At 62.0% G+C, this 13227-nt stretch overlaps 1 protein-coding gene across 8 annotated transcripts in view; it reads left to right on the top strand.

Moving 5' to 3' along the window:
* Nucleotides 1–13227, top strand: part of MEF2D (myocyte enhancer factor 2D) — a 33338-nt gene that overhangs the window by 5262 nt on the left and 14849 nt on the right. For 7 of the 8 annotated variants that reach the window (XM_026485125.4, XM_026485127.4, XM_044379056.3 and 4 more), the window contains 2 exons: nucleotides 12219–12410; nucleotides 12989–13192. In XM_026485125.4, coding sequence (XP_026340910.1) covers nucleotides 12357–12410; nucleotides 12989–13192 — 258 coding nt within the window. In that variant the 5' untranslated portion in view covers nucleotides 12219–12356. Of the gene's footprint in view, nucleotides 1–2047; nucleotides 2623–12218; nucleotides 12411–12988; nucleotides 13193–13227 lie in introns of those variants that run through there. The other variant, XM_057315203.1, reaches the window with a different exon arrangement.

The raw sequence follows: 13227 nt of genomic DNA on the forward strand, positions 1-13227 counted from the left end.
GCATCACTGTAATTGCTGGTGGCTTTTATGAGCCAGTCATGGGGCCGGAGTCCGGCCAACCGTCTGTCCTTCTGTCCCAGTTTGGTGACTTACTCATGGTGGGAGGGGGAGGTGTGAGGTGCTAGTCGTTCTGTGTGGGCAGCTGGACACCTTGCTGTCTTGTGGTGGGGGCTGGCCTGCCTGCCCACCACTGCAGCAAGCAGGATGGAGCTCAGACTTCAGGGAGAACTTACCAGTGGCTCTAGATGACGGCCGGAGGTGGCTCTCACTTGGCCTAGGAAAGACAGGGATCTCAAAGTGCTTGCTTCTGTAGCCACCCTTGGTGGCTCTGCTTTCTGAAAGGCCTCGGAACAGTGGCCTGGTGGGGATGGGGGATTTATTTTCTCTTCTGCCCCCTTGCCTGAGGCTGAGGAGAGCTTGTCCTGGAGCCAGCGAGGGGCACTGGGTGGGGGTCTTGTGCAGACTGCCAGGCCCAGACGCCCCTGGCAGGCCCCCGGCAGTTAGTGGCACGCGTGCATGAAGGTGTGCAAGCACATACACACGGGTGTGTAGACACCCACGGAGCAGATGCTGCCCCGTGGGGGGTGAGGGCTAGTGAATGGGAAGATGATTAAGGGATTGGAGGCTGGGGATGGGTGGGGGACCAGGGGCGAGGAAGCAGAGGCCTGCAAGGACTTGGAAGAGGGAGGGCTGACTGGAGCAGGAGGGATTGAGGTTAGACTGCAGGTGGGTAGCCCCAGAGCATGGCTTGCCACTGGAGGAGCCCTGGCTGACTCCCATCACTGCCCCTGCAGCACCCCCATTGCCCCTCCCCGCAGCCCTTGCTCACACTGCCTCTCCCCTCACACGGCCCACACGCCCTGGGGCAAGTCGGCTTTCCAGGTGGACTGGAGTTTTGAGAGCCTGGTGGTGATCAGAGCACCTGGGAGGCCTGGTGGCTTGCACTAGTCTCTGTCTCCCTCCCCACTCACTCTGATGAACAAGGCCACCCCAATGTATCAAGGTTGCATCTGAGCCCGCGGGCGTTGTGGGGTAGCTCCCTGGCCCGGAGGGTGCCCAAGGCCCTTGGCATCTGATTTTTCCTTTTCTTGAGGCTGTGGCCGCAACCTCCCCTTCCTGGGAGCCTAGTCATGGTGCTGGCTGGTCGTGGCTGGTGTGGAGACTGGAGGATGTGCTCACTGAGTCTGCACAGGACCCCGAGAGCCTTCGCAGGGGTGGGGAGGCCGCTGTGCTTGCCGTGTGAGCTCTCTCCTTCTTGCTGTAGGCTGGGAGGGGAGGGGCTTGTCTAGAGCTCGGCCTGCTGCTGGCCACACCCAGGCGGGACCATATTTACTCATTTAAACTCACCCTCCCAGGAGGCTCTGGGCTCTAGGCCTGGTCACTGACCTTGGCTTGGTGCCTCTGGCTGGGTGCTCTGGCCGCTCCCCGGGGAGCTGGGCAGACCAGGGAAGCATATAGAAAGGGAGATGTTTTTTGCCCTCTGGTCAAGGGACCTTTACCGTGGGCAGTACCCCATTCACTCTTTCTTTGGAGACCTAACACTAAAGCTCTTGAGATCCCTGGGAACCGGAGGAAGGAAGCTTCTGTTCGCCCTGTCCCTGTGTTCTAGGCTCTGTGTCGGGCATGGGAACACAGGAAGACACGTTGGTTCCCCGGCATAACTGTTTTTATAACTGGGGAACTGAGTCAGAGATTTCAGTGATTTGCTTAGGGGTCATTGCTCCGTCCCCTTGCCTCCCTGCCACATGATCCAGCTGGGGTGGGAAGACCTCACAGCCCCTCTTCCCTGGTGAAGAGGAGTTAGGGGCTTTGTCAGAGGGTAAGGGAAGGGTCTTGCCCTGCAGGAGGGGCAGTGGAGCAGAGGCCCAGGGAGACCTGGGAGGAGGACGAGGACAGCACATTAAGGGAAGGGCGGACTCGTAGGAGTCCCTGGCTGAGGGCAGAGGATGAGGGCAAGCTGAGGGAGATGCTGCTTCGGTTTCCTGAGAAGGAATCGTCCCCTGATGGAGTGCCGTGGGAGAAAGCCCCCCCCCCCCGCCCTGAGCAAGGACCGAATGACACCTCAGTACCCGCTCGAGCTGGGTGTGAGGAGCGAGCGGCTAGTCGGGGAAGTCGGGCCACAGGAGCTCAGGCTGGTCTGAAGGCGAGAGGCCTGGCTGACAGGAGCCTACCCAGCCCAGAAGTTCGGGACTCTGTCCTGGAAGGAATTGCTCGAACTCCCCGGGGGAGGGCAGCCCCGTCCTGCGGTGAGCCCACCTCCGCCCCTCATTGCTGGCAATGTCAAGAGCTGCCTCTCCTGGGAAAGGAAGGAGAGTCAGTGGGGGAAACATAGGGTCCTCGAGAGCGGGTGCTTGGAAAGTGGGTGCCTCTTTCTTCTAGACCCCAGCTCCAGCCTGGCCCAGAACTTGCTGGCTCAGGCAGCCACCCAGAAGGTGGGGTGGGGGCAGGCAGTGCCCTGGCCGGGACCTGGTGTGTGGGAGCTGCCTGAGGGGGCCCTGCGGGGGGCCTCCAGGCCTAGGGCTCAGTCTGACACGGGGATGGGCTGGGGACACCGAGCCCAGCCCTGCCTCCCCAGCCAGCTGTCTCCCTGCCTCAGAGCCTTCCCTCCACCTCCACCTCCCGGTGAGTCTTAGCAGATCCCCTGGCTGCTTGCTTCCTTATTCCTTATGATTTCCCCGCCCCACCCCCACCAGCAAATGCTCGGGGTTGAGGGTTGGGAGAATGAGGAGTAAGAGAGCTCATCCCCAAACCTCTAGAGAAAACATTTGGTGGGGGTGGGTGGGGGGGGAGGGGTCTGTCTCGTTTCTGGAGTCTTCCTGCTCCAGGCTCTGGTGGATCAAGTAACATGGAGGCAAGGGGATGGTGCAGATGACCTCAGACCTCGAGTTTTTCACCTTAAAGCATGCGTGTGTTCTGTGTCTGGTGAGAGACAGTGGTTGAGGGTGGCCCCAGAGGAAGGGCTGAGACCGAAAGGGGGGCTTTAGGCCTTCCAGTCACATCTCTCCTTGACCTTTGAGCCCCTTTCCTCCAGCCCCCACAGCTGCTTGCCTCTCTGCTGACTCCCTGGTGTACCCCCCAGGCCAGGCCCGTGGGGCCCAGACTGACCCGGTGGGGACAGGTGTCCTAGCCCAGCTGTTCCCTCTTGTTTCTCCCACCTGTCAGCCAGGGGGTGAGGAGGTGAGGGACTGACTGGCAGGGGAGAGTAGGAACCCCTTGGCCCGCTCACCTGCTCCCTGGGGGCGTGCGGGGTGGGGGGGGTGGGGGCTGGTGGTAAAGTGTGGCAGAAGGATTGAGAGTAGATAGCGGGTGGGACTTCCCCACTCAGAGCCGGATGGTGCCAGATCATAGGCAGAGAAGGCTGGTTGGTAGCCAGGGGTCCTGGCCGGCAAGCCCAGGGGTCTTCGCACAGTAGGTTCATGGAAGGGTGGGCTGTGAATTGAATCTGGGGGCACGTATTTGTGTCGCTGTGTGGAGGTCCCCCCCACCCACCGGGGCCCCCTCCATCTGTCTGGGGATCTTAGCCTCACCTGGCGCCTGTCCTGCAGGCAGCGAGCTAATCGTGTAAGAGCTGCCTGGCCGGCCGCCTCGGGAGGCCCACGCAGCCGCGCTGCCCGCCCTCCCCTGCCAGGGGCTTAGAAGACTGTCCTTCTAGTCGGGAGGAGACCCAGCCACCGCCCTGAGCGGCTCCTTTAAATCCTCGGTGGCTCCCCGAGGTCATGATGTCTCTAGGAGGATTTGCTCTCTCTGATTGGATTGGCCTCTTTGGGCCCCGTCTGTGACTGTAGGTGGACGCTCACGTCCTAACCCTCCGCCTTCCCTTTCGTCAGGACGTCAGGACGGGCGCTGTGCCGTGTGAGGGCCCGGGCCTTGGGCCTTGTCTCCTCTCCTCGCACTCCTGTTCTAGCAGTCAGGTCAGGGCCCAGAGCCCGCCACCCGCCGCGGCCAGAGCAGCCCTGCCCTGGCTCTGTGCACAGGAAGGAAGGGTCCCACCATCGCCTGGAACAGCGTCCTTCTGAGACTACCTCCCTGTTCTCCACTTTTTTCTTTCCAGCCCGCTGTTCCTTCGCTCGGGGGCTTGCACTCCATAGTTACCCCATGCCCTCATTTCCATGGGAAGTCCCTCCCCTGCTCTAACCACCAGCCCACCCGCTTGCCGTGGCAGGCAGCCCAGACATGGCGCTGGTGGCATCTTGCTCACCCAACGGCTCTCAAGCTGACCCGCCCCCCAAGGCCCCAGCTGCCACTTTCACTTCTGTCTCCTGAGACCCCAGAGGGAAGTTGGGTGGGGAGGTGGAAGGTGACACACTAACCGTCCCAACCGCTTCAGATGGCCGGGGGCCCCCGGCCACCACTCTCGTGTAGATGACCAGAGTGGAAGGACTGGCTGCAGCGGGAGGGATGGAGGTTAGAGAGCAGGAAGGCCTTCCCGGGATCGCGGACCGCTAGGCTAGGGCAGGGCTGCAAGGGGCGCTGCTCTAACTGGACAGGCAGACAAGAGCTTCTCGAGGCGGCCAGGGGACGGGTTGCCTTCCAGTCCCCCTTGGAGCATCATGCCGGGGCCTCCACGCTCCCCGAGATGTTACCAGCTGCCCCTGCTTGGTTGGGTGACTTCTAACAAAGCACATTTGAGCCTCAGAGACTGCTTGGAGGCCAAAACTGCAGGGCTGGGAAGTCCTCTCTGTGGCCTAGCATGTGTCTTGCCTGCTGCACAAGCTTGTCTCCCCTCATTTGGAGGGTTGGAAGTGGATTTTAGAGATGAGGATAGAGGTGAAGGTAAAGGACAGCCAGCCTGTCCTCCTGCTGCTCCAGCCTGGGCACTGAGGGGTGGGGTGGGCTGCTTCTCCTGGGAGCCCCCAGGCAGCTGACACCGTGAGTCTCATCTGGTTCCTCTGCTGCGATGCTTGCTTCCTTCTCAGGGTCACACCCCCACCCCACTCAGAGGAGGGACAGGCGTGGAGGGTCCCCTGGGACCGAGAGCTGAGACAGTACTACGGGGATTCTTTATCGGTTCGGGGATGCTTTCTGCAGAAGGTGCCTGGAACTCCATCCTGAGTGCCTAGGTGCGCTGGGTTGGGGTGGCCCAGTTCCTGGAATGGGAAGTTGAGCCTGATGGAGTAAGGTCAGATCCCCATGCAAATCCCCATGCAAATGAGTGGTACTGAGTCATTACGGATCAGTCTGCTGGGTAGAGCATGAAGCAAGGCTCAGGCTTGGGTTCCAGAACCGGCCCCACTAATGACCATGACCGTGACCGCGGGGGGCAGTCACTACCCAAGCCCTGGGCCTGATAGGCATTCCAGATGTGTTTGGCAGCTGGGGTGGCTGAATCTCTGTGGCCAGGGTCCTGGTATGACCCACCTGGTACCCGCCCTAGCTGACCATGAGCCTCCGTCAGCCCTCTGCCATCTGTCATGAGGGTTACCGTTCAGAAAGCACCTCCGCCTTTATCAGCCCCATCTCTCCTGTCTTCTGGACCACACACTGCCCTTCCCCCTAGGCTGGAGGACAGTGGACCCAACCAGGCAGTGTCTGGAGGAACCTGCTACTGACCTCCCTTCCTTTTGGACCTCTGTAAGGAGCACGGGAACCAAATGTCCTGGCTGGAAGGGCACTCGGGTACCTACTCCCCTTCACCCACCCGTTGTGCTGACCAGTGGGGTGAAACCTGGCGGCGGCAGTGACTCGTTCAAAGTCACACAGTCATTTAGGGCAAGAGCAAGGACTAGAACCCAGGTATCCAGAATCCCCGCCCAAAGACCCTGTGCTTCCCTGGGCTGTTCATTGCCCAACCACGTCCATCCCTTTTCTGCTAGGATTCAATCTCCTATTACCCCCAGATTCTTCCTGAGATCAGGCCCAGTGGCTCCAGAAACTTGCGAGGACTTGGGGGAGGGGTGGTTCCTAGGAGCCAACCCAGAGGCCACCAGGGGAAGCCAGAGCTGCGGTGGGTGGTACTGGAGCCCGGGGGGTGGGCTGGCCGCTGCCTGGGTAGGGCACTGGACACCCTGGCTGCTGCAGGAAGGATGGGAGCTAGACTACAGGAAGGACAAGCTGGGGCGGGGAGGCAGCGGAGGAGGCTCAGGAGACAGACCCTCACTGGAGAGGCATCTCCCGGGCAGAGAACAGGATGACCCCATCCCAGGGGATTTGCCCCGCAGGAAGCCTAGGGTGGGGCTCGGGAGAGGTGTCCAGCGGAAGCTGCAGGGAGGGTGCCCAGCGAGCTGGCCCTGTGGCTGCTCCCCTGGCTAGTCCGTCCCTGTCCCTTCAGGCAAGGCTGCAGCGCCGGCCTCCACTTGCCTTCTTAGGGCACCTGGGACCTGAGACCACCCCTGCCCTGGGTCCAGCTTTCCCGGACTGGTCCTTTCCCTCCCCCCAGCCCGCCAGCCCGCCCCCAGGTCCCTGTCGGTGAGTTAAAATTAGCTCAGTGCCCAGGCTAAAAATAGCCCCTGCCCAACCCTGAGGCTGCTGGGCTGGGGGAGGGGAGTTCCCGAGGGAGGGGAAGATGGTGGGAACCAGGGGTTTGGGAATGGAGCCTGCCAAACAGAACTTTGAGGGGAGGAGGATGGGGATGGGGACGGGGATTGCCTGTGCCTTTGAAAGCAGACGCTGGAACTCTGGGTTGAATGAAGCGGCTGCCCTGGGCTGGGGGAGGGGGGTGGAACGGAAGAGCAGAGAGGAACAGGGGGCAGTGCGGGGAGCAGGCTGGGGGCGTGAGAACTGGGCTGGGCGGGTGGGGGGGGCACTGCCCCCACTTCTGAGGACTTAAGCAATTGCGAAGGAAGGCCCCCTGTGTGTACCCCAGGGCTGTGAACCCCAGCACGCCCTGCCTGCGCCCCGTGTGTTAGTGTTGGGGCTCGCCTTCCCACCCCGTCTTCCAGAGCGCACCTCCATGGGTCTCTGATTCGAGGGAAGAGGCCACAGGGCCAGGAGAGGGGCCAGGAGGGCTGCGAGCCCCGGGCTGGGGTGGGGACCCAGAGGGCCTCTGGGCTCGGCTCTGCCCACTGTGGGGGCCCGCGTGCCCTCGCTGGGACCTGCCCTCCCCTGGTCTGTGTCTTGGCTGGACTGCAAGTACTCAGAGGGCAGGCCTGGCGGCCCAGCAGGTCGTGCCCAACGCACGGTGTCGGGGTGCAGTGAAACTGCCTCCGGCTCCCTGCCTGCGCCTCCGAGGCTCGTCCTGTCCCGGCCGGGCTCCGGGCTTCGCCCTCTCTGCGTGGGCCCTCTCCTTGTCTGTGGCTGCCTCCGCCTCACACGCAGCCTTCCTCTTGGCCTCTCTGCCTCTCTTTTTCGCCCGTCTGTGTGTCTGTCCCCCTCTACCACCCTCCTCCGTGTCTGCCTCACCCACGCCTCCTCCCTTGTTAGTGAGCAGGCTGCTTGAGGCCGCCTGACTGTGGGGGTGACAGGTGGATTGGATTGTCACCCCCTCCCCCAGCGCCTGCTGCTTATTTCATGCCCTGCAGCCCAGCCACGGGGAAGGGGCGGGAGGAGGGATGACAGCTGTCTCCAGCGCCTCCTGCCTTCCCCTCCAGTCCCCAGCCTGTGGCCTGGAGCAGCCTGGGAGGAAGGGCTGGAGGGCCTGCCTAATGAGAGCTGCCTTTCTGACCGCACGGAGAGCAGGGTGGAAGCCCAGTGCTCTGTGACCAGAGGCTGCTCACTCAGGCTCTCTGGGCCCCGGCTCCGCTAGGGCAGCTCTGGAAGCAGATGCCCTCCAGTTCCTGGGGGCGCTGGGCCCTGGGCAGGCAGGTGTGGGGGCCGTGGGGAGGTAGGAGAGAGGAGCTGGAAGACACTTCTGGGCTCCCCAGGAGGGGCGGCCGGCCCCAGCTGCAGCTCCTGGAGGCGGCCCTGACCGCTCCCCCCGCACTCTCCCCACTGGCCCCAGGCCACCCTCACACAGGAACTGAGATAGCATCATTCTGAAACCCGAGAATGGTTTGAATATTGCTCAGGTACCAAGAGGTGTTAAATTGGGGGAGGCAGGGGCTTGTTTTTTCTCCCTTGCCCCCTCCAGCCTGAGACCCCCTTTAGGGTACATTTTGCATATTGTTTGCACCTCATTTGCATGTAAATACAGCCCACGGGTTCCTATTGGGTCTGGATCCCAGCTTGGACAAATGGCTGTCCACAGGGTCCCTCTGGATTTCCCACCATCTCTGGTTCCCTCAGCCCCTCCTCCTTGTCAAGGGTGTTGTCAGATGAGCCTCTCCAGCCCTGCGTCCTCTCTGTTCTCCATTTGCCGAGGCTTCTCTGCCACCAGCCTTCCCTAAGAAGGTGGGTCTGTGCCTGCCTCCCCAGGGCTCAGCCCAGCTGCCATCCTCCCTCCCCCTCTGCTCTCTGTCCCCACTCCTGCCCCCAGGAGGCCCACCCTGCCCAGTTCTGTCCTGCCAGCACTGCCTTGAGTGGGAGAAGCAGAAGCCGCCGGAGCCTTCCAGGGGCTACTTTTGGTGACACAGATGCCGCCAGCCCAAGGAGTCATAGCTGTGGCCTGAGGTCAGGCGGGCCCCGGGGCCACTGGAGCCGGAAAGCCATCCTAGCCGAGCCCCCGTGTCCATGGCATCCTGCTAAGCCCCCTCCAGGCCTGGGTTCCAGGACAGACAGCCAAAAGTCAAGTCTGGGAGGGCTTTCTAGAGGAGGAGAGGGCCGGAAAGGAGAAGAGGCATGGGGGCTGGCCAGGGAAAAAGGTGCACATCTGGAGAACACATGCCCAGGCCTCTGGCTCCTGGCAGTTGGTGAGGTCATTAGGCAGAGGGCTGATTAAGGAGGTCCAGGTGTTCATTAGGATTTTCCTAATTGAGTAGGAGGGAACCGGGACAGGATGGGCCTTCCTAGCTCGGATAGGGTCAGTACAGGGTCCTCTGTGCCCACCCAGGGCCCAGCCACCCTTCTTCCAAAGTATGGAGTGAGTTCATGTTCTTGCTCCGCGGCTCTCGGATGCTGCAGCAACGGAGAGTGGGTAGAGTGGATAGAAGGGTTTTGAGATTATTGCAGACTCAGCCTCCTCTGTAGGAGGGCTTCTGGTTAGATAGGAGGAAGGACTGCCCAAGGCAGGGGCATCTCGTCCTCTGGCAGGGTTGGCACAGAGGTAGGGGCATCAGTGGGCAGGGGGCCCAGGATATGTGGAGTTAGGAAAGTCCTTGGGGGCTACACTGGCAGAGACTGGGGATGGACGGGGCCTGGTCTTTTTATCCCTGACTCCTCTCTGGCCAGAGGATGCTGGCGGGGGGTGGGGGGGTCTCTGTGGCTTCCCTGTCTCCTCAGTCCTGATCCCTCTCGCATCCCAGCTCCCCCAGCATGAAGCGGGGGTGGGGGGGTGGTGTAGGAGATCAGCCAGGGAGCCGGTTGCCAGGCGACAGTTGCCTAAGCAACCCCATCCTCTCCATCTCCATGTGCTCAGGGCTGCTCCATAGAAGACTTTAGAGTCTCACCCTGTGCACCAGGCAGCCTGAGGATGGGGAGGGTTGAGGCCTGGCCTGGAGAGGCAGGCCTGCTTGGAGGGTCGGTGGTGTCCAAATGTCCAAGTTCAGGGGCAGAGCGAGGGGATGCGGGTCCTGCAGTGGGACTGACTGGAGTGAGACCACAAGAAGGACTTCTCAGGGGGTTGCAACAGGGAAACGGTCCCTTCTCGGAGCAGACCTTTCCCAAGCTGCTCCTTACAGGGGGTGGAGTGGCGAAGAGGGCGGGTGCGGGTCCTGCCTCGGGAAGCTCCAGCTCCTTGGGAGCCAGGCATCGAGTAGAGGCGCGGAGTTGTAACTAGCGTACGGTGGTGGTAAGGGCTAGAAGGGAGAGGACAGGGTACCCTGAGAACCAAGGGAACGAGGTCAGACTGCAGGAATGACTTTGCAGGGGCCACGAGAGCGCAGAGAGAGTTCTCTCCCCACTTGGAGGAAGAGATAGAACTGGCCCAAGGCCGATAGAGGCCACATCTCAGCAAGAATTTGGTTCTGCACAAAAGGCAGTGAGAGGGAGGTAGGAAACGGGGTAATGGAGGGAAGGTGGATGCTCTGAGCAGGGCAGTGCAGCAGTGACGGCCTTAACCAGTCCCCACCGGGCTTTTCAAGGCCGGCCAGAGAATCTCAGTGAAAAAGGCGTCTCTGTAGCCCCCTTGTCCTCCGCATGCCCTCTCCACCCTCCCTGCGAGCCCAGACCACCATGGCTCTGAAAAACACAGCTTTGGGGTTGCCCTGGGAAGCAGGGGGCTGAAATCCTTGGGCTGGGGCCTTCCAAGTGGGCCTTTGGCAGAGATGGGGGCCATAGGCAAGGAATGGGGTGGCTGCCGGGCCACTCGGGGCTGCCTGGGCTGCGTTGGTGTTGTCCCAGGGGGTGGGTGAAGGGGGACAGTAGGAGGCTCAGGGCCCACGGAGCACCTTGAGGACAAGGAAGAGAGAAAGAGGTTCTGGAACCCCGCTCTGGGGAGAGAGGGGGGTGGAGGGTCCCTCTAGTTGTGAGGGAGCGGCGTTGTTTCCTGAAGATCTCGGGACAGCAGAAAGTCTCTTTCCAGCTGAGCTAGGGAGAGCCTGAGGGACAGTCCTGGTGACGGGAAGGGGTGGAAAGGGGTACTCCTGGCTCCTCCCAAGTCCACAGATTCCCGCCTCCCCTCTCCCCTGCCCTCCGTGGCCAAGGTGACAGGGCTGAACTTGAGCATCTGTGGTGGTACCTTGGGGGCCATGGTTGAGGGTGGCTGGAAAGGCTCCAGGAAGACTCAGCAGCCCCTGGAAGTGGGGGCTGCGGAGGGGCTTCCAAATGACAGGTGGGGGACAGTGAGAGCCTACTTCCCTGGACTCTGCAGTAGGGTCTCTGCCTAGAGCTCTGTGGAAGAGGGTCCCTGAAGGGGCAGGCTGGACTTCTGTGGACAAGGCTCTCCCCTGACCCAGAGTGGCTTCAGAAAGCATGGGCCTCCTGCTTGCTGCCCCCCCTCCCCATTCTCCCAGAAGGCTCCAGCTCTGATTCTCCTGGATTCACAGAGCCGAAGGGGCCCTGGGGTCGTCGTGTGCCGCCATCCCACCCCGGGTGCTTCCAGTCCCCGAGGGCTCCCCCAGCCTGTGTGGGCACTGCCCACACCGGAGCGCAGGCATTTCCTGGGTCAGGCTGGGCTTCCATCCCCACGTGCCCTCCCATCCTGGACTCGTATGGTGCAGGGGCTGTTTCCCGTCCTGGCTGTGGAATTGGAGCCCTTCACCCTTGGGCCACGACTGGTTTATAGGCGCGTGAGATGGGGAAGCCCGTGCCTGGCTGCCAGCGGCGTCCTCGGTGCACGCCCGCGGCTCTGTGCTTGCTCCGCGCTTCGAGGTTGGGAAGGGCTACCCGGACGGAAATTGGGTCCTAGACACAGCGTGCTCCGCCGGGGCGGGAGTCGGCAGAGTGTGACTTCCAGGCTGCATCTGCCCCCGTGCCTGTTGTTACAGATCTGGTTGTAGCGGAGCTCTGCCACCCTTCTCTGTTCACCTGCTGTGGCCAGTGGCCGTCAAGTAGTTGTCCAGAGCCGAATGGCCTGCAAGGCCCAAAATAGTCATCGACCCCCTTACGAAAAAGCTTGCAGACTCCGCTCTGCAGGGGTGGTGTGTTTATTTATTTATTTTAAGCAGCAGGATTGTCTCTTCAAGCAAAACTTTTAGGCGGAGGCCCACTGAGTGAAATGGCTGTGAAGCAGCCCTGGGGGAGGCAGAGGGGGGCTCTGCAGCCCCAGCCCCACTCTGGGCCCCCAGGCTCAAGGCTTCCATGAGGCAGGTGTGAGGACCAGGCTGTAGCCTGCTCTATGTTCCTGAGCCAGGGCCGCCAGAGCATGACCATCCTGGCACCAGGTACCCCGTGGTAGCCGTGCGCGGCCTCGGCAGGTGCTCTCCGCACGGGGCGCCAGGACTGGAAGTACCATCCTAGGCCAGAGGGGCAGCTGGTGGACCCAGATGTCTCTACTCCAGGAGGGTCCTGGGGAGAGGAAAGGGTGTGGGGCATTCTTCAGGACCCAAACCCTTGGAAGCTGGCTCTGTGTGATCCAGAACCCGAGAGAGGCAGAGTTCGTGTGGAAAGAGCCTGGACCAGAGCCTGGGCCCTGGGTGTGAGTGCCCGCTTGTGCCCGGCTGTGGCATGCCGTTGCCTCAGGGCACCCCCATTTCTTCATCCTGAGGATGGGGTGGACACCGCCAGCCTCTCCCAGGGGTGCTGTGAGCCTGGCCTGTGTGCCGGTGGTCGCCGGGGCTGACCGTCCTCTCGTGACCCTCCTCTCCCAGGACGTTGTGCAGAAGGTGTCCTGCAGACCATGAACTGAGCCCTGGTCCCAGGCCGTTCATGAGCACAGTGTAAGGTGTGCCGAGACCCGCCACGCAGCGATCCCCTCCCCTCCCTAACACTGAGGATCCCCGGAGAAGATGGGGAGGAAAAAGATTCAGATCCAGCGAATCACTGATGAGCGGAACCGACAGGTGAGGAGGTCTTGGAGCCATGTAGACTGGGTGAGGGCAGGGAGCTGGCCACTGCCTCCACTTCTTCCTGCCAGTCCAAGAGGGCTTCCTGGAGGAGGGGGCCTCTGGAGGCTATTATTTATGGAAGGGGAAGGACTGAGTTGGGAGGAGAGTAACCCCCACCTCCCCACAGCTCTTGGAACCCTGTATCCCAGAGCTCTAAGGCTCTGCTGCTGTAAGCAGGTGGACCTGTGTGTCTCCCCCCGCCTCCCCCCCCCCCCCCCGGCCTACTTCCCGCCCAGGAGTCATACACAAGCCTCAGGCCGTGCCTGGGCATGCCCTGTTCCCCATGATGAATCCCCCCCCACCGCCCCAGGGGAGGATCTGGGAAGCCCTTCCGTTTTCCTTCCCTGACCCCTTCACAGCCCCTGGCACAGAGGTGTGGATCCTGTCCATCCAGATCCTCTCCCTTCGGTGAGGCGGCTCCAGGCTGCATCTTGGCCATACGTTGGCAGAGAGGCGCTGGCCTGTTTCCCCCCAGACCAGGGGATCCAGGCCGGCTTTGACTGAGCCAGACCTGCCCCCCCCCACCACCGCAGGTGACATTCACGAAGCGCAAGTTTGGGCTGATGAAGAAGGCGTACGAGCTGAGCGTGCTCTGTGACTGCGAGATCGCGCTCATCATCTTCAACCACTCCAACAAGCTGTTCCAGTACGCCAGCACCGACATGGACAAGGTCCTGCTCAAGTACACGGAGTACAACGAGCCGCACGAGAGCCGCACCAACGCCGACATCATCGAGGTGGGCCCGTGCAGCACGCACGCGCTTGTGTGCAC

The sequence above is a fragment of the Ursus arctos genome, unplaced genomic scaffold (assembly GCF_023065955.2).
Source record: "Ursus arctos isolate Adak ecotype North America unplaced genomic scaffold, UrsArc2.0 scaffold_2, whole genome shotgun sequence".
In the NCBI taxonomy this organism is placed as follows: domain Eukaryota; kingdom Metazoa; phylum Chordata; class Mammalia; order Carnivora; family Ursidae; genus Ursus; species Ursus arctos.